The sequence below is a fragment of the Phoca vitulina genome, unplaced genomic scaffold (genome assembly GCF_004348235.1).
Source record: "Phoca vitulina isolate PV1807 unplaced genomic scaffold, GSC_HSeal_1.0 scaffold1, whole genome shotgun sequence".
Taxonomy (NCBI): Eukaryota; Metazoa; Chordata; class Mammalia; order Carnivora; family Phocidae; genus Phoca; species Phoca vitulina.
In genome coordinates this window covers 86,834,744-86,858,310 of record NW_022589704.1, presented here as the reverse complement: position 1 = coordinate 86,858,310, position 23,567 = coordinate 86,834,744, and the positions used below count along the sequence as shown (strand labels likewise).

Genomic DNA, 23,567 nt, shown 5'->3' with positions numbered 1-23,567 from the left:
TTTACCTTTTGATTTAAAGTGAGAGACATGACACTTTCCTTTCACTTGAACACTTAGAAGCCACTGTAGGGTTATTTATTAGACTAATTTCAATACTGCTATGTCTCAGGGAATAGGGAGGTCTGAGGAGAGAGAGAGAGAGAGATGGGGGAATGGTCGTCTGGTGGAGCAGTCAGAACATTTACAATATTTATCAAGTAAGTTCACTGTCTTATATGGGTGTGATTCATGATGCCCCAAAACTAGGACAAGAGCCCATCAAATATCACTGATTACAGATCTCCATAAGAAATATAATAATTAAAAAACATGAAATACTGGAAGAATTACCAAAATGTGAGACAGAGACATGAAGTGAGAAAATGCAGTTAGAAAACTGACATCTAGAAACTTGCCAGTAATCTTTGGTTTGTAAAAAATGAAATGTATTCAAAGTGCAATAATGCAAAGCACAATAAAATAAGGAATGCCTATAAGTTGAAAACCTTCTGGAAGGGACTTATTAATCTGAATGCCATTTAAAACATTTCTGATTCATGGGAAAAGGTGAAAATATCAACATTCACAGATGTTTGGAGGCCAACTCTCATGGATGACTTTAAAGGCTGCAACACATCAACGGAGGAAGTAACTGTAGATGTGGTAGAAACAGCTAGAGTCCATTGTGTGGCAAACTTCATCACTATATTATTTTAAGAAATGGCCATAGCCAGGGACGCCTGGGTGGCTCAGATGGTTAAGCATCTGCCTTCGGCTCAGGTCATGATCCCAGGGTCCTGGGATCGAGCCCCACATCGGGCTCTGTGCTCAGCAGGGAGCCTGCTTCTCCCTCTCCCTCTGCCTGCCTGTCTGCCTACTTGTGATCTCTCTCTCTCTCTCTCAAATAAATAAATAAAATCTTAAAAAAAAAAAAAAAAAAAAGAAATGGCCATAGCCACCTCAGCCTTCAGCAACTGCCACCCTGATCAGCCAGCAACCATCAGCATTGCAGCAAGACCCTGTGCCAGCAAAAGTTATGACTCACTGAAAGCTCAGGTGTTAGTTAGCATTATTTGACAATAAAGTATATATATATATATGTATATATATTTATATTAAAGATTTATTTATTTATTTTTAGAGAAAGAGAGAGAGAGAGAACAGGAGCAGGAGGGGTCAAGGGAGAGGGAGAGAGAATCTCAAGCAGATTCCTCACTGAGAGCAGAGCCCAAAGTGGGGCTTGGGCCAATGACCCCAAGATCGTGATTGGGCTGAAACCAAGAGTTGAAGGTTTAACTGACTACACCCAGGTGCCCCAGCAATACAGTATATTTTAAGCAAGTTATGTACATTGTTTTTTTAGACATAATGTTATTGCACACTTAATAGACTATAGTATAGTATAAAATTTCCTTTATATTCACTGGGAAACAAAAATATTTGACTTGTTTTATTGTGATATTCACTTTATTATGGTGGTCTGGAACTGAACTGGATATGTCCAAGATAAGCCAATATAATTCAAGGGGAAAAAGTTGGAAAATTGAGCTTGTGTTTATCAAAATAATTACCTTGAATCTCCTTGCAATTCTGTGTGAATCTCATCCCATGGAAATAGGATGGACAATACTGAGAATCCCAAAATAAAAGCTCAGGCCTAACACAGAATGGGATGGAACACTGAGATGATAATTTGCATAGTTCACACATTAGAAGCATTTTGCCTCAATTATCTGTAGTTTAGGAACAAACATCTTTATGCATAAATTATCTAAGTACCTGCTGTAATTCCCAATGGCCTTTTGTGTGAATAATCACAATCATAACGCACCCCTCCAAGTTCAGAATTTTTGTGGAGATACCCATGATAATTCTAATTTAGTCAGTTATATTCTTCTTACAAACTAAATCCTCAAAGCTCTGAGAGAGTAAAACTTGCATCTGATACAGAGAAAAGTTTAAAAGAAAGCTTTATTTCATTTTAGAATGTCTTTTTAAAAAAAGTGTTATTCCTGTTCAGAACTTCAGAGACAACTAAGTACCTCTCTTTGTGATAACAAAAGCAAGTAATAAAAAGATTATTTTCAAAACCTGCATGTGTATGTCAGTAGAATTCAACGATGTAATCTTTCTTCCTGCCAGACATAACCCTTTGGCTTGTTTTGTTTTGTTTTGATGTCCATGAAGGAAGATGAAATACTTGACCAGTTCCTGAAATCAGTTGAGAGGAGACAAATAATAGACGGGTCTAATGGGGTAATCTGGAGAAAATATGGGAGTGTTTTCTTGAAGTAAATTGATGATTCCAAGGAAAGATAGGAAACTGTGGAAAGCATACTGACATAATGTGAATTAAAAAAATGGTAATTCTCAAGGAGTAGAACAAAACAGTAATAATCAGCTCCTATACTGGTTTTACTGAAGTTGTAAGTAACTATGCTAAAGCAAAAAAAATAATTTCAACTAAAAAAGAATTGATATTAACTATTTCTAGGTAAAAGATGCCCAAAAATCTATGCTAGGTACCCTGGATTTGCTCTTATCAATCTCACTCTGTTTTCTGCCCATTTGAAGAGATTGAAAAGCCTTGAACTATCTTTGCCACACAAACTAGAAGCTAAGTTTTTGGAAGCTAACTGACAGGCACTTGGGAATTTGGAAGTAAAAGTAGGAGGCTACTTTCCTGCCCATTTTAACATTTTAGACTGGGAAGCACAATTGTTGTAAATAAGACATTTGCTTGGAGTAGTGCTCAGTGTCCGTCCTCCAGGTCCGTGACAGGAAGCGGTGTGGACACAGCAGGAGTGGTCTCGGCTGCATCACAAGCCTTCCTGCTTCCGGATTGCAGCTGGGGACGTCCAGTCTCCAGTTACCAGGGCTTCAAAGGTAGCTGCCAATGCAGCGGTAGAAAGAGAAGTGGGTTTTTACTTCCAGCATAGTTCTGGTACAGAGAATCATGGTAGCCTCTAAAGTTCTGTGTTGTCTGATGTCTTTTCCAAAGGCACAGTCTAGAATTCTCTCCTCCATGTCTTCCAACAATTTTGAGAGCATTCTGTATTAAAGCCCTTCCTGATTCAAACAGTGAGGTATTTGTTCCCTGCACAGAACCTGGACTGATGTACCAAAAATTATTCAGAAAAAAAAGTATTCTTTCAGACATAGTGAGTCTTCTATAAAGGAGAAGTCAGACACTTTATAATAATTTTGATTTCATCTACCTCTCACAAGTCCAAACAAATCATCAATATATTTTTAAACAACACAAACAACCAACTAAGTCTTAAGGCCAGGTGAGGTATTTCATATGGATAATAAATTGTTCTTACCAGTTCAGATAAGTTGAACTGTTCTACCAAGCCACAAGGGAAACCATAAAGGTTTTTGTTGCTATTATTGCTGTTGTTGCAAAATGACATCTCCCAACAACAACAAAAATTAAATAGAAGCTACTTTGGCTATAGAGTTATTGCCTTTTTGTGACTTTTCAGGATTAAAAACACCCTCTAGCGCAATTTTGGAATGTGTTTTATTACAAGGGAGTTTTTGGAAAATTAGTCTCAATGTTGACTAGTAGTACATAGGGCTTCCTTACCATTTAGTTTTGGAAATATAGCATAACTACCTATTTTTGAGTGAAACTAAACTGAATAATAACACTTAATATAGAGAGATAGATACATCTTCTTTAGCATCACCTTAAACAGGGAGATTGAGATGCTATGGATTAATTCTCACATTAAAATAACAAAAGTTGCTAAGAAAACATAACGTTATCAAGTAAATATTGTCATTAAGATGATAACGATTTACAGAATATCTTAAGCCCACATTTAATCACTAGATTTGCAATTTCAGGGACGCTGTTTGAGTTGTTCACCAAAGGATTAGCAGGCTTTGGAGAATTATTTCATGTTTACCAGACTCCCAGGAGACCAAGAGATCAACCAGAAAGTCAATTTGTCAATTTACAACTACTGATAAGATGCTCCAGTGAAACAATTACTAACAGACACCCTCCTAACAAATTCTTCCCTAGAGGAATTTATGGTGAGAGGCCAAACCTGAAAGTTATTTGTTAAGCACAAAATCAAAGCAAAGGGAATTCCATATAATGGAGTTGAGGTCTTCTAAGTTTTATGAGGTGCTTAGAAAATTATCAGGACTACTCTATGGAAGGGGAAATACCTTTTTGACAACTAGAACACCTATGAATATGTCCCCAACACAGTGTTGTTGTTTTTTTAAATCTAGACCTGTATTTCACAAACATTTTAAAAATCCTTCACTATCTATATTATCATCTCTTTATTTGACATTGCTATTTTTTTAATTTAAATTCAATTTAATTAACATATAGTATATTATTAGTTTCAGCGGTAATTTAGTGATTCATCAGTTTCATATAACACCCAGTGCTCATTCCATCAAGTGCCCTCCTTAATACCCATCACCCAGTTACCCCCACCCACATTCCCTCCAGCAACCCTCAGTTTGTTTCCTATAGTTAGGAATCTCTTACAGTTTGTCTCCCTCTCTTCCCCTGTGTTCATCTGTTTAGTTTCTTAAATTCCACATATGAGTGAAATCATTTGATATTTGTCTTTCTCTGACTGACATTGCTCCTCTATCATCAAAATGTTTTTGTCTCCATATTCTTCCTAACTCTGGAAAAAAATGTTAAAATTTAAAAGTTACCGGACACTGTCTATATTTTAAAATTAGTACTAAAATGTACTCTTTGCTATCATCCTCAACCACAAATGATCTTTTAGGCTAGGCCCTTTCCTGGAATGAATTTCACATATGTGCAAATCTTTATTGCATATCTAATTCCTGTCAGCTCCAATTCTGAAACAGACTCTGGTGTTGTTATCATAATCTCAGAGTATGTGGTATTTGGACCCTATATCCTTTGTGTGCAAACTAAAAGCAATTGGGCCATTAGGAAGAAAAAGCTAAAAAACTGTGATTATAGGAATTCTCTATAGCTTCTTGCACACATAGCTTGTATAGCTTTAGTCACAAAGACAGTAAATATATAAGAAAGTGATGAGAGAATCCAATCTGAGTGATTCTCCCTAAGACCTTTAAAACAATATTTCTCAAAGTGGATAACATAAAACCCTAGATATTTGGGATGTTAATACATATTAGGCATATATACACACTCATACCACCTCCTTAGAAACAAATATCCAAAGAAACACACTCACAGACACACCCACAAAAATATCAACCAAGTGTTAAGTACTCAAGTAAAGGAAATCCTGGGCTACACAAAGTAAAACAGGTACTTTACCGAAGGGTTTTGAATAATCTTTAACATGCTATGTACATATAAATCTCCAATAGGTTCCATAGCATGCAAAATTTCCTAAATCCATTTGATGACAAAATCATTTTTCCAAAAATGTCTTACAGAACTGGTGTCCCAAGGAGCATGTTTTAGGAACTTGTATTATAAAGAGACTGAAGTGTACCTATTGTGAGTGATTAGGTGGGAGAAAAATAAGAAAGGGATAAAAAGGCGGAAGAAACAAATATTCCTCCTCTCACACACACACACACACACACACACACACACCCCCACACAGAGGAATATCTCAAATTACAAGAGAAACACGAAGTAATGGAAGGGGAAAGTATGTTTAAATCTGGGCAGGATCTTAGTCGTTATGTGAGTAAGTTCTTTCATTTTAAAATGATTTCCATAAGGTCAGGTAGCCAGTTAATGACAGAGCTAGGACCATATCAACTCACCATTCCTTTTACCCCAAATATTGTGGCGATAGAAATATAAACCAGTGTTAAAATAAATGTACAAGTCACAAGATGTTACAGTCTGAAAAAAATAAAATTTAAAATTAAAAACCCCAGAATCTTAATCAAAAACTGAAGTGCTACATGCTAGTTTTATTACTTTGCTTAATTATGCTTCTTCTTCTCACTGTCTTTAGAGTTGATGCTAAGTTCTTATTGTAAATGTGTCTACAACATTAAAAATTTCTAATGGTCAAGGAATATGAGGAGAAAAAAATGCCTATTTTACTTGACATAAATTCTTTAAGGAAATGCAAAATAAAAAGAAATAGTTAAATAATTATTATACTTATAGAGAAAAAATGATCAAATAAACACTAAGTCAGAAATTATTTTACTAGAGCTACTTGCCATAAAAATAATAGCTTCTTTTTTTCCTTCTCTTTTCTCTCCTTCCCTCATTTCCTTCTTCCTTCTATCACGATAGAGTTTATTAAGACAGAAACAGGTTTCAGTAATTAGATGTCATGGATTTCAAATATAGTACATGACTTATTTATTCATCATGAAAAGAGCATTTTAATTTTCAAGCTTCAGATTGATAGATTAGGAAAACCTGCCAAAAATTTTGTTCTACCTGATATATGGCCTCATGATGGGATCATCAAGAGAGTCCCACTTTGATTATTAAAATCCATAATGAAACAAGCAGACACGTGAATCTAGACAAAAAATACTATGAGAATAATGGTTTAAAAATTCTATATAACATCAAGCAAAATTTGTAGGGGAATACATCTCTAGTGTGTAAGGTATATTTGACCAAATTCATAGGAAAAAAAAATAACAACAATTGAAGCTTAGCACATGTTTAATATCTGCTTTGGTGAGTTTCAAGCATGTTGGCAAATGACAGTAAATAGTAATTTAGTTCTTTGCAGCCTGACAACTGAACTAACAATAAATACAAATTTATAGAGGAAAAGAGTGCTGAGAGTGTTTTTTGTTCTTCTTTTCTTTTTACTAGGCGTTCAGGACAGTCTTTTATGATTACGTCTTGATTGTAAATCAGAATGGTTTACTTACTTCAAAGTATAAATTCACCTAATGTTAATGTAAAAATTAAGACATAATTTAATATCACTGCCTACAACATTAAGCATATGGTATCAAAAAGGGAATTCTGAAAGTTCTCTGGAAATGTGTCCTCAGATCAACATCTTTGCTAATTTTAACTGTCTCTCTCTTTTTTTTTTTTTTAGAACTCAATGGGTGGCCTGATCACTTTGCTAAAATTCCAGATCCCAGCAGGAATATGTGGTATTAACTAGCTATACACACACACACACACACACACACACATCATAGATATTATTTGTGGAAGATGTGGGAGGTTCTTTGAAAGCACCAGTATTTGCCTTTCTAATGTAGAAGAAAGAACATAAGATTTAGCTGTCCCATGTCTGCCTTTGTTCTAGCCACTCGGGATTGTCTAATATATCTGAGGTCTGTAGCTGAAATTTTTTTCTATGACAAAACAGGAAGGACAGAAATGTGGTGTGTATCCAGTGAGATGAGATAGAAAATACAGATTTTAATATTGCACTAAAACTGTTTAAATAAACCATTATGCAAATTTTAAATGCAAGTAAGTTTGACCTGTAACAATTGCTTTCCTCCTCATTTTTTGAAAAAAAATTTTTTAATATTTTGTTTTCAAAAAAGAATGCTTTCCTCAGGCAAATTCAGAGGAAAGCATCTATGGAAGAGTGGATAGTGACAGGTATTCAGGCATACTCCCATCAGTTCATTATTTTTGTTTATATGGTACAGCAGAGATTTTATGTAATTACACATGCAAGGAATATTCAAACTTCATTATCAACTCAAAAATTGTCACAGTGGATGAAGAGCCCACCATATCCAATGGCAGCTATTCGCTGACATGTTGATAAAATGCATGGTTTACAAGCAACGATAGAGGAGCCCAGCCTTGCTCACACCTCTCCTCTACTCCCATCATTAAATTACTTCCACACATTTAATCACTTTTTTCTACAGTGACTGAAATTGCGTAGCTTAAATCTGACTTTATCTGACTTCGTCAAAAAGCATTTATCCTAATTAGAAGATTTCCATTGCATTTATTATTTATAATTCAAAATGAATGTTCTATTCAGCATTTCAGTGAATTGCTTAACAAAAATCTCTTTCATTTTCTAGATTTGCCAAGAATTGTCACATAACTCAAATGTAATCTAAGTTACAAATTATATTCTATAGATGTTCTAATGCGCAATTGCTTGACCATCCCTAGATGTACTAAAAAATAAAAAAAATAAAAGTTGTTTTAAAAATACATATTACAGAAGAAATTGCTACTACTAATAGAGGATGTTACATGTAGAAAAGTTGCTTAAGTAAACCTGGAAAATAATTTTACCTGGCAACTTAGTGAATATCCTTGCTGTTTGACTGCCAGTATTCATTCCATTTGCAAGGGACAAATGCATTTGGATTAGTTAAGGTAATCACTAACATGGCAGAGACTGGAGCCTGTTTTTGAACAGTTTCCAACAGCTGGCTCAGCCAATGGCTGAAATACTCAAGTCACACAGCAGTACTCCTTGTGTATGTAACCCTTGTTATTTACTATTTATTAGGAATTATCATTTTCCATAGAATCATTGAAAATAGCCAGTGTTTACTGCTTTCGCTAGGCATTTTCATCCAGTGCTGCAATAAATGGCTTTAGCAATTGTTTTATTTACGTTAAGAGGATTTTCAAAGCATTGGATTCGATTTGTTAAACATTTATTTATGTTCATTTAACTATATACAATCATACCTTTATATTGCATTTTTTATAATTTTGCCACCGATTCATTTAATATAGTCATACTTATTACATATTACATGGTATTATTTTCTTACATTTAATAAAGATTAATAACCAATTCCTTTAACTGTATGTCAAAAATATTAATAAAATATAATTATTGAATCCAAATCACCATTCTACATCTGAAAACTACATTTATTCTTTCAAAGCACTGTTTTTTTTTCCTTCTTAGCCTGACTGCACATTTTTCTTTATTTTTCTACCAATTTTTATGTTAGCAGTGTTTTCAAGAATAATTTTTTTTTCTGTAAATCATAAAATAAATGGACATATCTTGAATTTCTCATGCATACAGTTTCCCCAGGCAAGCACAAATAAAATTTATACTCCTATTTTGGAGGGGTGGAGTTCAGGAGAGATAGAGAGAGAGAGAGAAAGAGAGCGAGCAAGCACCAGCGCAAAAGAAGGGACTTTTTTGTGTGTCTGTGTAACAATGTGATTTCCATTTACGGTAATATGAAGGAAGTACAGTTGCTAGTTTGTGAATTTCTGGCATGAGAAATCAAAGTAAATCAAAATCACAAATCAGTCTTTTGGAAGATGCATAAAAACTCTGATTTGCTAAGAAAAAAGTCAACAAACAGAGGTAGTTGTTACCAATTAGCATAAATCTAATAGTTTTAAGGCATTTTAACAAACACTACAGTTGATGAGCTTATAATTATCAACTCTGTTTCTTGCTTTTTAAAAATCCCACCTTCACTATCACATTGTGAACTAACAGTGGCAAATTACAATTCTCATTTAGATGACACTGGAATAAGCATTAAATAAAGAATTTAACTGTAACTTACTACTTACATAAACAATGAAACTATATGTGTATGTGTGTGTATATTCAAAACAGGTAGTGAATACATTTATTTAAGCATATTCATATTTGCATATATAGGTTTCCAATAGCCAAATACTATGCTAGAAAAATCTAAGAATCCTGTTTACTGATCTGTAAATGAAATCCTTAAAGGATGATATATAATATGAATTGAAATACTCACTGTGGAAGGATTGAAGAATATTGATTGTCCACTCATCTGTTAACCTTCCTGTTTTTGTTATCTGGATACATTTGAGATGATTTGAAGATTCTCTTGATTCAATCCAACAAATCATGTCTTCATTATAAATAAAATCCAGAGTATGAATTTCATTTCCATTGACTGAGCTCATGGTTGCCATTTTACTTCCATTGAGATAGAAAACCTCGATTGTTTCAGAATTTGCAATTAACAGCATAGGCAACCTATCTGTAGGTTCTGGAATAAAAGAGAAAGAAAGAAGTGAGTTCAATCAGAGTCAATTTTTTTTTCACAATTTTACATCACTTACTAAAACTTATTCCTATATTTTAATGCATCTTTAAAATAAAAAAATGCTTGCAAAAGTATTTATTAATAGTTCCTATATATGCTTCACTATATATTTCAGTTCACTTCTTTAAGGAAAACATAGACCACTAAGCACTTGTATTCTTTATTTTCTTAGTTGTAATGTGTTGTGTAAATGTGAGGACAATGCTATTTACTTTCATTGTTGGTAAATAAAGTAAGTTCTGTTAGTTGTTTTTTGGCTTTGTTTTGTTTTTTGTTTGTTTGTTTTGTTTTTTTAGCAATGAAGATGGATCTGGACTGACCTCTCCATACAGACTTATAGGCTTCCCTTGTGAGCAAAGGCATGCCTTTTTGAGGTGGATATATGAAGCCAGAAATGGATTTCTCTGGAGTGAAACATGCAAAGCTCATAGGCCCATACAAATAGCACCTGTGACTTCAACCACACTGGCTCCTTGACTGACCCAAATTCCCTTAGTGACTAGATTATAATTACTGAGCTACTTCTTTCCATGTTCCTTCTCTATAGTCAGGAAAATAAGATTGTAGAAATAAAAGAAACTTGTTTGATATTACTTTTAGAACAATTCATCTTTGCTTACATTAGGATTAGTGAGATTTTAATGAATATGTACTAATTGACCAAAATTTCAATGCTTGTTAAGATTTAAAGATAACAGTAAAATTTCATGCAAAATTAGTATTGAAAGGGTTCGGTGATACAGTCATAATCAGAGTAGCTTCTGTGCTAATTAGGAAATAAAAATTTTGAAAATCTTCAATTCCTCTTTTTTTCTGCCTTACATCCAAAGTATCAATAAATATCTTTGATTCTGATGCCAAACATATGAGGAATCCCACCATTCCTCAGTGACTATTACTAACTACCACCCTGCTCCAAGCTGCCATCATCTCTCCACTAGATCATTCCAAGAGTCTTCTAACTGGTTTCTCTGCTTTCATCAATGCCCTCCTCCTCTTTAGTCTATCTCAACTCGATAGCCAGTTATACCTTTAAAATATTAATGTCAATTAAGTCAGTCTTCTGCCCAATTCCTCAAAAGGCTCCCATTCCAATCAGAGTAAAAGTCAAAGCCTTCATAATGCCCTATAAACCCCTCCATGATCTATATTCGTTACCTGTGTGACCTCATTTCCTTTATCCCCTTACTACTCTCACCCTTGCCATTTCCCTCTAGACACACCACCTTTCTTACTGTTCCTTAAAGAACAAGCCAAATAAGCTTCCATCTCAGAAGCCCTTCCCTGTTCCTAGAGTAATCACCCCCAAATATATCAGAAAGCCTGACTTGCTCACCTCCTTTATGGTATTATTTGAATGCTACCTTTCTGGTGAAAACTTCTCTTACCACTTTACTTTGTAAAAATTGCAAGCCCCTACAAACTCTATATACAAACTCCCTATAAACCTTCCCTGCTTCATTTTTCCCTTTCATGACCAAACATGGTAATATATATTGTTTTTCTGGTTTATTATTTTCTACTTCTGCTGCTGTATCCCTAGTATTTAGAATCTAGTGGTTATTCAATAAAAATTTCTGAATACCTAAAATGGACACATGGAATTCTTGCAGAGTTATTTAGAAGCATTTGGTGAAATGTTACAAAATAATTTGGTTTTCTTAACCGATGAATGGAATCCAGAGAAAGACTGGCTAACAGAAAATTTCATAAACATCATTTGATCATTCAAGAAACTGACACTGAACATTGTAAAGGTAGGACAAAAGCAAATATGTATGTTATGAGTAATATAATTAAACAAGTCTAAACTTTTAAAAGATTATTTAATGGTCTTCATCGTTTCTGATGTGAGTAGGGATATCAGGCTCCTTGTGTTTTACTCAGATAGAACGGCATTTGGATTTTTACCCCCTAAGGAATTAACTCAATCAAGGCATAAAATTCTTCTCCACGTTCAGAGAGACACTAGAAGTTTTTGACTTAATAAAAACATCAAAACAAACAAAAATAAACAACAATAAAAAGTCACAATGAGATTATACAATTAATTAACCCAACAAAAAAGAAGTCTCTAAAATGCAGAGATCATTTCCACGATCAAAAGTTCTCTCAGAAGAATTAGTAAAATCGTGTATTATCTCTGCTTGACATAACCTTGTCACGGGACCACATCCAAGCTTGGTTAGCTAGTTGGCTTCTCTCTTAACCTCTTAAATCCATCTTGAACCATGCAATGTTTGCCCTTGCCATTCCTTAATTTGGAAGTCCAGACTTAGTCCCTTTTCAACACTCCTAGCTCTGTTGTTTTTCAGTTGACCTTAGCACTCCTGAAACCTGTTGGATCATATATTTCTCAGGTTACAAAGGGGTCTTAGGTGGCTGTGTTATGAGGTTAACAAAGATATATTGCCAGTCTGTCAGTGCTTAATTTGACAACTGAAATGACCTTTAGTGAAATTGCCTCTCATTAAAAAGTGAACCACTACTGAAAGTTTCTTTGCTTCCAAGTTTTATGAGAAGTCCAGATGTAGACAATAATTTCTTAACTGGCTACCAGTCAGTAAATTTACTTATGTAATAAACATTCTTTGGAGTGAGGCTAGAATATGAAGTGACACTGATTCCCCTTAGAAACTGAGATGAAAATGAATTAATGGTCAACACAGGCAATGTTTCCTTGACAGAACTGATCAATCTATCTGATTTTTGTAGTTGCTTTTTGAGTGACTCAGTTGATTGTTTCAATGCCAAACATAGCAACCATTGATTTTATAACTTCTGTTAGACAGAAAACCAATAAAGCAGATGCTTCATAATTTGAGGTAGTTTGATTTGATAACGGTGACTTTAAAAATTCAAATGACACACTGGAGGAAGGATACTTGTTAGTTGTGATGTGCTTCATTGAAATAATATTCATGTGTCTCAGTTAATTATTAACTGTGATTTCCCTCTTTACACAAATAACATAAGGCCTACTTATGGTAGTGGGAGGAAGCCGGTGAAACACAGGAACCCACAAAAATAATCAGGGGCTAAGGATATAAACCTTTTTTTTCTTTTTCCTACTTCATGAAAGTCTGCATAGGTAATCTGCCTCAACCCACACTATGTGTGATCTCTAGTGTACATCATTACCTTGAGTTTCCACATGCCAAGGTAAAAACACCATTAGCTTGGGTGACAAGGATATAAGTCTGATCAGAATAAATGTAATGTTCTAAAAAAATGCCATCGTTAGAGTCAGCAGACAGTTTTCCCAAAGGAATAGTTGGAAAGCACATTAGATGACTTTAGTGAAAGGAATATCTACATCATGGCTTAGTGAGAAGTGATAAATACTAAGTTTCCATATAGAAGAGATCAAAACATAAGAAAGCCCTCAATGAATATTCTAACTTAAAGAACCAAGACTTAGCTTGAATAAACCTTTCCAACAGGTTATCAATTGTGTCATGCTGGGGGAGGAAAATTGTCCTCATCTTCTTCACCATTCACCATATGTCAATGGCATAAAAAACAGGTATTTTCTCTCCCAAACAGTTATAAAGATGTGTATTTATGCTCTGTATGGTCAGAAGGTGTTTTTTTCCTATCATACATGTTATATTAATCAGAGCTACAATTTTTGAAGACTGATTAGAAAACTGAATTAAAAAGAGAAACTTGGAAACATGGAGAAGCTCATCTGACTAGATTCATGAAAATGCCTATTTAAATTCCAAGCCACTATAACCACATCCTTGCAAACATATCCTTATCCTCTCATAGTCAAGAATATACTAAATGTATATGTATACATTTATAATAATATGATTTTGACAGATGATTAATTCTAAATGAATGTTTTCAGAGTGAATAAAACTTAATTTTCAGGTTTCTTTTAAACTTCTTATTCTTCTATTCAATTCTAAGAATATTAGTTAAGGTATTTTCCTTTTACACGATTAGAATTATGGATTCAGTTACTTACACATAAATATAAACCTAATAAATATTTATGTTATAACAAATGTATGTACATGGATATATATACACATATAAATGTTTATTAACTAGTTCCATTGTGTTCTAAATTCTCTGCAATTGTGAGCAATTATCTCCACTGAATGAAGCTCAGTAGTTGTACCTTAATATGTGTTGAGTCAAAGATGAAAAAAAAAAAAAGAATCTCAGGTTCAACTGGATAAAAGTTAAATAATGACTCACATGTAAAATATATAAAATGAAGGGTCAGAGTAAGACTGAATGTGTAAGAAAACAGAAAACTATCATCTACGCAACCCAAAGAATTGGTTGTTAACAAATACAAACTTGAAATAATTGAAAGAGGAATTTTTAAAGTTTTACTTTTAATTTATCATATACAAATTATAGAAAGTCTTTAAAAATAATGAAAATGGGATGAAGTTAGAAATGAGAAGTAAAAATGCTAAAAATTTGTAATAAAAAATGCAACCTGCCATAGGAAGGTGAACCACAATAGGAAACAAAATGAAGAGCAATCAGTGTAAAGAGACTATAAATTAAAAAAAAAAAAAAAAGTATTCTAAATTTGTGCCAAAAACAGAACAAGTGGAATATGAAGTTTTAGGAAATTATCTAGTTTAAAAAGTGAGGAAAAGCATTATTCAAATAATACTAAGTAGAGGTCAAAGTCAACCAAACCAAACAAAAATGTGAATGAAGTTAACATAAGTAGAAAAAACAACAAAAAAAAGATATGAATTTTTTTCTTATCATGTCAAAAGCATACATGGCCAAATTTGTTTCTCTATTTCCTTCAACTATTTTTTTAATGGAAAAATATATTTACTGAACTGAGTAACATTTAGAATATCATGCATTATATCCGAGGAAAGTATTATATCACATTTTATAAAAGTAAAAATAAAATATGAACCAAATGTGGAAACATTAAACTGCATTAAAAACAGTATTAAGCTAAGCAAAAAAAAAAAAAAAAAAAATGCAGGGGCACCTGGGTGGCTCAGTCATTAAGGGTCTGCTTTTGGCTCAGGTCATGATTCCAGGGTCCTGGGATTGAGCCCTGCATCTTCTCCCTCTCCCACTGCCCCCTGCTTGTGTTCCCTCTCTCACTGTCTCTCTGTCAAATAAATAAATAAAAAATCTTTAAAAAAAATGCATATTGCTACAACTCTGCTATAATTTATCTTAGCACTACTTGTCACGATGTATTTATGCTAAACTATTGTTTGGATGAAAATGCTTTATTTATTGTATTTTTATCTTATTATTTAGTATTCATAGATCTAAGGTATCCAACTAGAATCTGAAGATCAGTAAAACAGTCTGTTTTAAGAAAAATATAATCTAGTAGAAAGATTAAGGTGTATATACAAAGGTCTGTATTTTTTAAGTCAGGTTTGATGTCTTTTATAAAAGATATATAATAGCATTGAGTTTCAAAGAATGGTTAGCTATATCTTATTATGGTCTGAATGTTTGTGTCCCCCCAAATTTGTATGTTGAAATCCTAATGGTGATGATACTAAGGGGGGAGGCTTTTGAGAGGTACTTAAGTCATGAAGATGGAGCCTTCATGAATAGGATTAGTACCTTATAAAGGAGTCTCCACAGAGATCCTTAGCCCCTTCCATCATGTAAGAGTACAGTAGATCTGTGACCCAGAAGTCCTCTCCAGGCCTGCTGGCACCCTGATCTCAGACTCCCAGACACTGGAACTCTGAGAAATAAATTTATATTGCTAATGAGCCACCCAAATTGTGGCATTTTGTTACAGCAGTACACAGAGACTAAGACATATCTATTTAGTAGTGTCAAAAGTTCTTTAACGGTGATGGCATTTGATTTCAGCTTTGCCCTAATGGAGGAATAGAAATTGAAATGTAGAGATGGAAATGCAGCTGGAACAAATGATTTTGCTGAAAGCATAGATGTAAGAGAGACTAGAATATGTTGGGAAGATAGTGACCTCAGTTTTCAGTTTTCTGGAGGGTAGAGCATGCATGAATGGTGGAAGTACTTCATAATGATAGTAACATAGCGAACCCCTTTTGAGTATATCTTAAGAGCCAGACATTATAATGCATGCTTTACATTTATTAGTTTATTCACAACATATCTATTAATCAGGTGCTAATATTATCCACATTTTATAGATAAGAAAACGAAGTTATATACAGTTTAAGTAACTTGCTTAAGATCACATAGCCACTAAGTCAAAAGACCTACATTCAAACTCAGAGCTTGCAGTAGCTGAGAAAGCACATTGAGGAAAGACTGCATACATAGGTCATTTGAATGTCAAGATAATAAACTTATTTTTAATTCGGGGTGCAATGGGAAACCAATGCAAATTTTAGAAAGAAAGTATAATGTGATCAAAACTGTGTTTTAAGATCAAGCTGGAAATGATACTTAGAATACTATATGGGTGAGTAAAATATAATGGGTGGATATATTTCCCATTGAATTTTTTAAATTGTTTTCACTTTTACTTTTAAAGTGGTATGGTATAATTCTGGGGTGCCTGGGTGGCTCAGTGGGTTAAGCATCTGCCTTCGGCTTAGGTCATGATCCCAGGATCTTGGGATCCAGCCCAGTGTCAGGCTCCCTCAGCAGGGAGCCTGCTTCTCCCTCTGCCCCTCCCCCACTAGTGCTTGCTCTCTCTCTCTCTCTGTCTCTCTCTCTCTCTTAAATAAATAAATAAATAAAATCTTAAAAAACAGTGATACAGTATAATTCGTATCAGACAAGAAGGTAATAAATATGTAATGCTACCGCATTCTGGAGTGAGGTTGGAAGGGAGTTAGGGGAAAGGAAAAGGTATCTTGCTCTAAACAAGAGCAAAGATACCTTTTCCTTTATGTACTTTATGTATGCAGTACATAAAGAATGGCCATGTATGCCAACAGTCTTTTGGAAGCAGACATCATTAGAAGAAATGTAAGCCCCAGAGAATCCTCAGAACATACTAGGTTCTACATCGTGTAAATAGACACTGTTATCAATCTTATTATTTATTTATTTGAGAGAGAGAGAGAGAGAGCAAGAGCAAGGAGGAGAGACAGAGGGAGAGGTAGCGGGAGAAGCAGACTCCCCACTGAACAGGGAGCCTGATGCGGGGCTCGATCCCAGGACTCTGGGATCATGACCTGAGCCGAAGCCAGACACCCAACCGACTGAGCCACCCAGGCAGCCCTAATTTTATTTTTAATTATAAAGAAGACAATCCAAACTTTTTAAGAAAACCTTGTGGACATAGGCTTTGGATATCTGGATTACTGATACAGAGATGCTATTTTAATTTCTCAGAAAATAAGAATCTAAAATAGGTGGTGTTAAGTTCTTAAGTAGAGATGGATTCGTGTAATGAATTAAAAGTTCTAAATTATGTAGACCAGAAGGGACATGAAGTCCAGAATTATGCAGAAATTTTAGAGTTGGGTGATGGGGAGAATAATGGTGTTATTTAAAGAAACAGGAAAGAAAGTAGAGTCAGCTTTAAGATGATGATGCTGAATTTAGTGTTGGCAAATGATTAGTATAGTGTTGTGCTTTGTAATCTGGTCTTTGGCATCATAAAAACTCATCAGGTAAACTACTTCTCCACCTGCATTAAACACAGACTTCTAAACAGTTTGAACTTTTTGTTATTTACAACTTATTAAAGTGAAATGCAAGTATTTTCTTTTAGAGTATATTTTAATTTGAAATGTTATGATTGAAAAGTGATGAGATATGCTGTTTCTGAGGAAAAAAGATCATTTTACAAAAACAATTAAAGTCAGTAATATCATGCTACGCACACACAAAAAAAGCTTTTTCATTTTGCAAATGAACAGCTCTCACAATTTCTTTGTTCTTAAAGAGCTGGTCTACCAGAGCAAGGAAGTATTTCCCCTATTATCTGGAAAATCTTACTTGGCACATGTTCAGCATTCAATAAATGAATGACACGTGGAGGGATACTTGAATATGGACTCTCCAATGTTTCTAAAGGTATTTTACTGAATTTGCAAATTTAAGAATGATAATATATTTGAATTTCAATAAGTAAAATGAAATAAACAATGCACTGTGATTTTTAATCAAGGAAATGAAAGAAATTTAATTGATAACTAAAGGGTTATATTAGTAAATTTCAAACTCTCGGAGGATAATTCATTCAAATTTTAGGTTATTGGGTGAATATTAGAAGTAGCAGATGGTCCAGGGATGTCAATTAACATTAGTCATTGAGAGGTGGCCACTTTTAATCTCTTCATCATCTTTCTAATTGCAGGAAACAATAACTACGTTAGCTATAGAAATACTTTTTCCCCCAATTCAGATATCCCCTTCTAAGTTATAAATTGTTAATAATTGAGTTCAAAATGTAATAGATGTTGGATCATTCTAAAATTGCCTTTAAATAACTCTTATTCAGAAATAGTTCCTGTTCGAAAAGATGGGTCTGTAAAAAGCCACATTTAATTTTTCCCCACGAAAGAAAATACTGTCTTAGTATTTGCACATTTATTTATTCATTTGACAAATATTTTTTTGAACATGGCTAGTTTCTCTCAGGCACTGCTCTAGATGCTAGGGATATAGCAGTTAACAAAACTATAAAAACCCTGTTTTCATAGAGCTTACATTTTAGTGAAGGAAGCAGACAACAAGCAAACAAATACTATTTAATATTATTTGGTAGTGATAAATTCTATGAAAAAAGGTAGAGCATTAGTAGTAATCAGGATGCAGGCTGCTCCTTAAAGAGAGTAGTCCAATTCAGAATACCCCTAAAAGTTTGAATCAAAGGGTTTGAGAGAAAGAATGGGGTCAAGGATGACCCCAATGTTTTGGCTTGAACAATTGGGTGAATGAGTGGAGGGTGACATATACCACTGTCAGGGGAGAGAATCAAGATTTTGGGACATGGAAAGTTTGATATTTCTATTAAATTTCTGAACGAGATATTGAATAGAGTTTTAATATCTCAGCGAGTTTGTTGAAACAGTGAAGTTAGGGCTGATGATGAAAACTCACGAGTCTCAGTCTCTAGATGTTTTATAAAAACATGGAAAAGGATGTGTTGTTAAAGTCACGATACAAGATGAGAGTACTTAGGAAATCAATAAAGGAAGAGATGTCCAAACAACTTAACACTGGGTCATGCCAAAAATAATGAGGATAATGAAGCAAAATAAACTGAGGAAAAAAATTCCCAGTAAGCTAAAAGGAAAACTCTAAAATGTACTACTTTAAAAAGGAAAGCATTCAAAGAGGAGACAAGGATCAATTGTGTGCTAAGGATTGATAACTGAGTGATTAGGCAACTGGAGATTACTTGTAACCCTGACAGTAGAGCTGTAAGTGAGTCATAAGAATGTAAGACCGGAAGGGGAGGAAGTAGAGAAAGAAGAAAATCTTTCTGTGAGTTTTTCTATAAAGGGAAAAGAAAAATGCAGTGGTAGCTGAAGAGGAATATAGGTTTAAAGAAAGTTGTGTTGTATCATCTTTACAACAAGCTTGTGTCCTCATGGGAAAGATCCAGCAGAAGTCAAAATACTGATGATTCAAGGAACAGAGAAGACAACTGTATGAGTCTAATTCTTGAATAGGCAAGAGTAGATGAGATTGATGCACAATTGCAGGGATTGGCCTTAGATAGGAGCACAATGTATTCTTCTATTCAAACAAGAGGAAGGCAGAGTGATTAGTTCTAGATACAGATAGATTGGTAGATTTAGTAAAGTTCAGCGTGAGAAAGTTCTCTTTTGATTACTTCTACTTTCTCAAGTAAATATGAAACAAAATCATCATGTTAGAGTAAGGAGAAAGAGAGGTAGATATATGAAAATTCATTATCTAGAGGTGGGGAAGGAAAAGGTGCTTTAATGTATTTCACTGTTTTCTGACAGGGCTGCCAAAGGATGTAAACATACAGCCTATATTTAAGACTCCAATTTTCTACTTTGCTTTTAAAAAGACAGATTAGTTCTAAGTACTCAGTAGTGATTATATACCAAACTTCTAGCTACTTTACTAGCTATATCGTTTGTAATTTGGTGGTATATTGTTCTAAACTTCTGAAGACTATTAAGATATAATTTATCTAATAATTTGGCAAGTGTTATCTGTCATAGAAAGCACAGATGGAGGCTCTGTGAGTCCTCGTGCTAAGAAGAAATGCTTACACACATTTAAAAATGCAATCAATACAATGAATTTTCTTTTCTCAGGACTAAAATGACTCTAAGCAGCTTGACTCAGGAGAATATGCTGCATATCAGTCATCAAAGTCAAGGGTAAGTATGGACTCTAGGGGGAGGAGTGCCCGAGAGGTATCCTCTAACTGTGGTTCTTTCTTTCTTGATTGCTATTGCTACAGGGGATGCCTTGAAGGCACTCTGAGAAAAATTATTTTTTTTCGTATTAGAAAGGACAAAATATTCTCTTTATCCCTTTATTTTTTCCCTGAGGATTTCAATAGCTATATACTTCTACTTTCCCAAGACAAAGTAATAGAGAAGTTGTGTGTGTGTGTGTGTATCCTGATCTCATCTTAAAATTAAACAACTTGTAATTTCTATGAATTTAAATGTGCCTCATTCGTTTTCAATTTTCATTATATGTCCAATTTTGAGACCAAAAAAGGGAGTTAATTGGAGAGCATGTATAATCTATCACATATTCTAAATTGAGAATTTAATTAATAGTTCTATAGCTATTCTACAAAAGTTAAATAGTGTGATAGAAATTTGTACCTATATGTTGTGCCATTTGTAAAAATAAAGTTTATCTTGTCAGATCTAGAGCCTATAAATGTGGCCATGGGATTCTTTATACACATACAAAGAAGTCCTTAGCTAGGTTGAAGTTAGGATGTTAAGTAGTAAAGCAAATGGAAGACATGCATTTTTTTTCTGTGTCTGATATTTTCTTACATTCTCGATAAATCAAAGGTGTCATGACACAAGACACCATGGCTACATTCTCTGTTTAAGATGTCAAGAAAGGTGCTAGACTGTGAAAGTAACGTCCTCTAGCAAAAAAAAAAAAAAAAATCAAAAACAAAACAGAAAACACACATAGAATATTCATGAGTACCTTAATACCTCAACACGACATACTCATTAATAGTATTTGGGTGGAAAATAAGTGATATTTAATTTGGGTCATGGAAATTCTATCAGAAATCATTGCCTTGTTCTGTCATGGAATGTGATTTCCAACTAAGTAAAGAGCCAGAAAAGATGTAGGGTATGAATAGTCCAGGAAATAGAGAAATATGTTCAGTGGCCAGGCTAGGTTTTCAAAGGCAGCCTGGGAAGCTCTAGTATTTCTCTAGGACAGAGATTTAGGCAATACTGCCTGATTTAGGCAATACTACAAGAGTAGCTTGTTCTGCAACTGTACCTGCATAGTAAGCACACTAGGATTATATGTTTCTCTGAAGAGGGCCTTGGTGGAGAGGGCACGTTTGTGGAGATTATGCACATCTTCCCAAGCCATTCTAATGTCAATACTATAGCAAAGGTAGCATGAGTCCTGAATAACAAGACTAGTAAAATGCCTCACTGTTTTTTTTGGTTTTTGTTTTTTTTTAAATCTCTTCCAACCTCTTGGCATTCCTTTTATTAATTCCCAAAATCTCAGTCCCCTATTCTGCTTCCTTAAAGTTCACAAAATTGTTTAAAGCATCTAAAACAAAACAAAACAAAACAAACAAACAAAAAACCCAAACACAAAACATTTACCAAGCATATACGCTGTTCTAGGCACTGAGCTACTTCTCTGCCATTTACTGTTTACCATAGTGTCTATCATTTCCTACATGTATACTTGACTGAGTAAAGAACAGCAAATCTGGGTTACTATGGTTATGGTCCACTAGGCTCACTCCTACCTCACAGTCTCATATACCATCATGTCATCAAATACCATTCTCAGTTATGCCTCAATAAAATGACAAATTGTGCAGGAACTAGACCTTTGGACTAACTAAAAATAGTAAAAACTATGAATAGTGAATCTTCGCATGTCAAGACATAATCACCTATCATTCTGCAGGAAGCCATTCTTAGCCAGATGGTATACTGAAACAAATCTGATCCACTAGTCTCATAAATTACCAAGGTTACTAAGACTTAATATGTCACCCTTTCTAAGAATACTCACATTTTAATATAGAGTGCTTTAAAAAAAAAAAAAATAAGGAAAAAAATAAGGCAAGGCTATTATATTGTAATTACTGAATTCCAAGCATTTTGAGTGGCTATGGATACTATGATACTCTAAACAAGGAACTCTTCCTTCTCTATACAGGCACCTGCCTATTCTCCCCACAAGCAAAACCAGAGAACCAGCCTTGGCAGAAAACCATGAATGATTCCTCTACCTTTTTTTTTTTAAGATTTTATTTATTTATTTGACAGAGAGATACATATCGAGAGAGGGAACACAAGCAGGGGGAGTGGGAGAGGGAGAAGCAGGCTTCCCGCGGAGCAGGGAGTCTGATGCGGGGCTCGATCCCAGGAGCCTGGGATCATGACCTAACGAAGGCAGATGCTTAACAGCCTGAACCACCCAGTAGCCCTTCTCTACCTTCTAAAAGAAAACTTTAGGGGCGCCTGGGTGGCTCAGTTGGTTAAGCAACTGCCTTCGGCTCAGGTCATGATCCTGGAGTCCCGGGATCGAGTCCCACATCGGGCTCCCTGCTCGGCGGGGAGTCTGCTTCTCCCTCTGACCCTCCTCCCTCTCATGCTCTCTGTCTCTCATTCTCTCTCTCTCAAATAAATAAATAAAATCTTTAAAAAATAAATAAATAAATAAATAAATAAAAATAAAAGAAAACTTTAAAATATACATTAGATAATAATAGAATTGGAGGTTAGATGTAGGAGCCATAGGACATTAGATTTTGCTTTCTTTTCTCTCTTTCTTTTTAAGAATTACAGCAAAGAAAGCAGTGAGGAGTATGAACACATTCTTTAGCATCATCTAGGGTTGTACTTCCCTGGATTATATAGGGATTACAATTTGTATTTCTTACACCTAAGAGTTCCATTGCCTAAATGGTCTCCCCATCGTTCCAATCAGTGAATGGCACAGTATAAAGTGTAATAGAATCTTAAAGTTATTTAATGGTCTCTCTTCTCTCACTTCTCTAGGTGCTACATGGCAAAGAATCACATGCTCTCTCTCTCATGGTGCCACTTACTTCAGTGCCTCTACACAGATGAGCATATATGTATTTAGTGCTCTTTATTCTGGGCCTGCTTTAGTGCAATCAGTAGAGTCCTATTGGTCCTGCAGAATTGTAAACTGGGTTAAGTGCCTGCCTTCGGCAAGTGGCAAGTGGTTAGGAGACTGAAAAGTACGGTCCAATGAGCCTGAATTCATCAGGAGTAAAACTGGCCAACAGTTCGTAAGTTAGACACCCTTGGCCATTACTTTCATTTTTACAGGTTCAGCTAGAGCCCACGTGTAGCCCTGGGTGCCTATATTTAATGCATATTTCTACATCAAAATTGGTCTAAATTGGTTAAAAGAAGGTAAATTAAATTTAAAAAAAACGTTTCATTTTCAGATTTGACAACTCTCTAGAACCCTAATCTCAAAAAAAAAAAAAAAAAAAA

The 23,567-nt window shown here is 34.5% G+C and overlaps 1 protein-coding gene across 8 annotated transcripts in view; it reads right to left on the bottom strand.

The window, feature by feature from the left end:
* LRP1B (LDL receptor related protein 1B) overlaps nt 1-23,567 on the bottom strand; it is a 1,853,519-nt gene that overhangs the window by 968,303 nt on the left and 861,649 nt on the right. For all 8 annotated transcript variants that reach the window (XM_032387847.1, XM_032388632.1, XM_032390176.1 and 5 more), the window contains one exon: nt 9,640-9,897. In XM_032387847.1, coding sequence (XP_032243738.1) covers nt 9,640-9,897 — 258 coding nt within the window. The remainder of the gene's footprint in view (nt 1-9,639; nt 9,898-23,567) is intronic.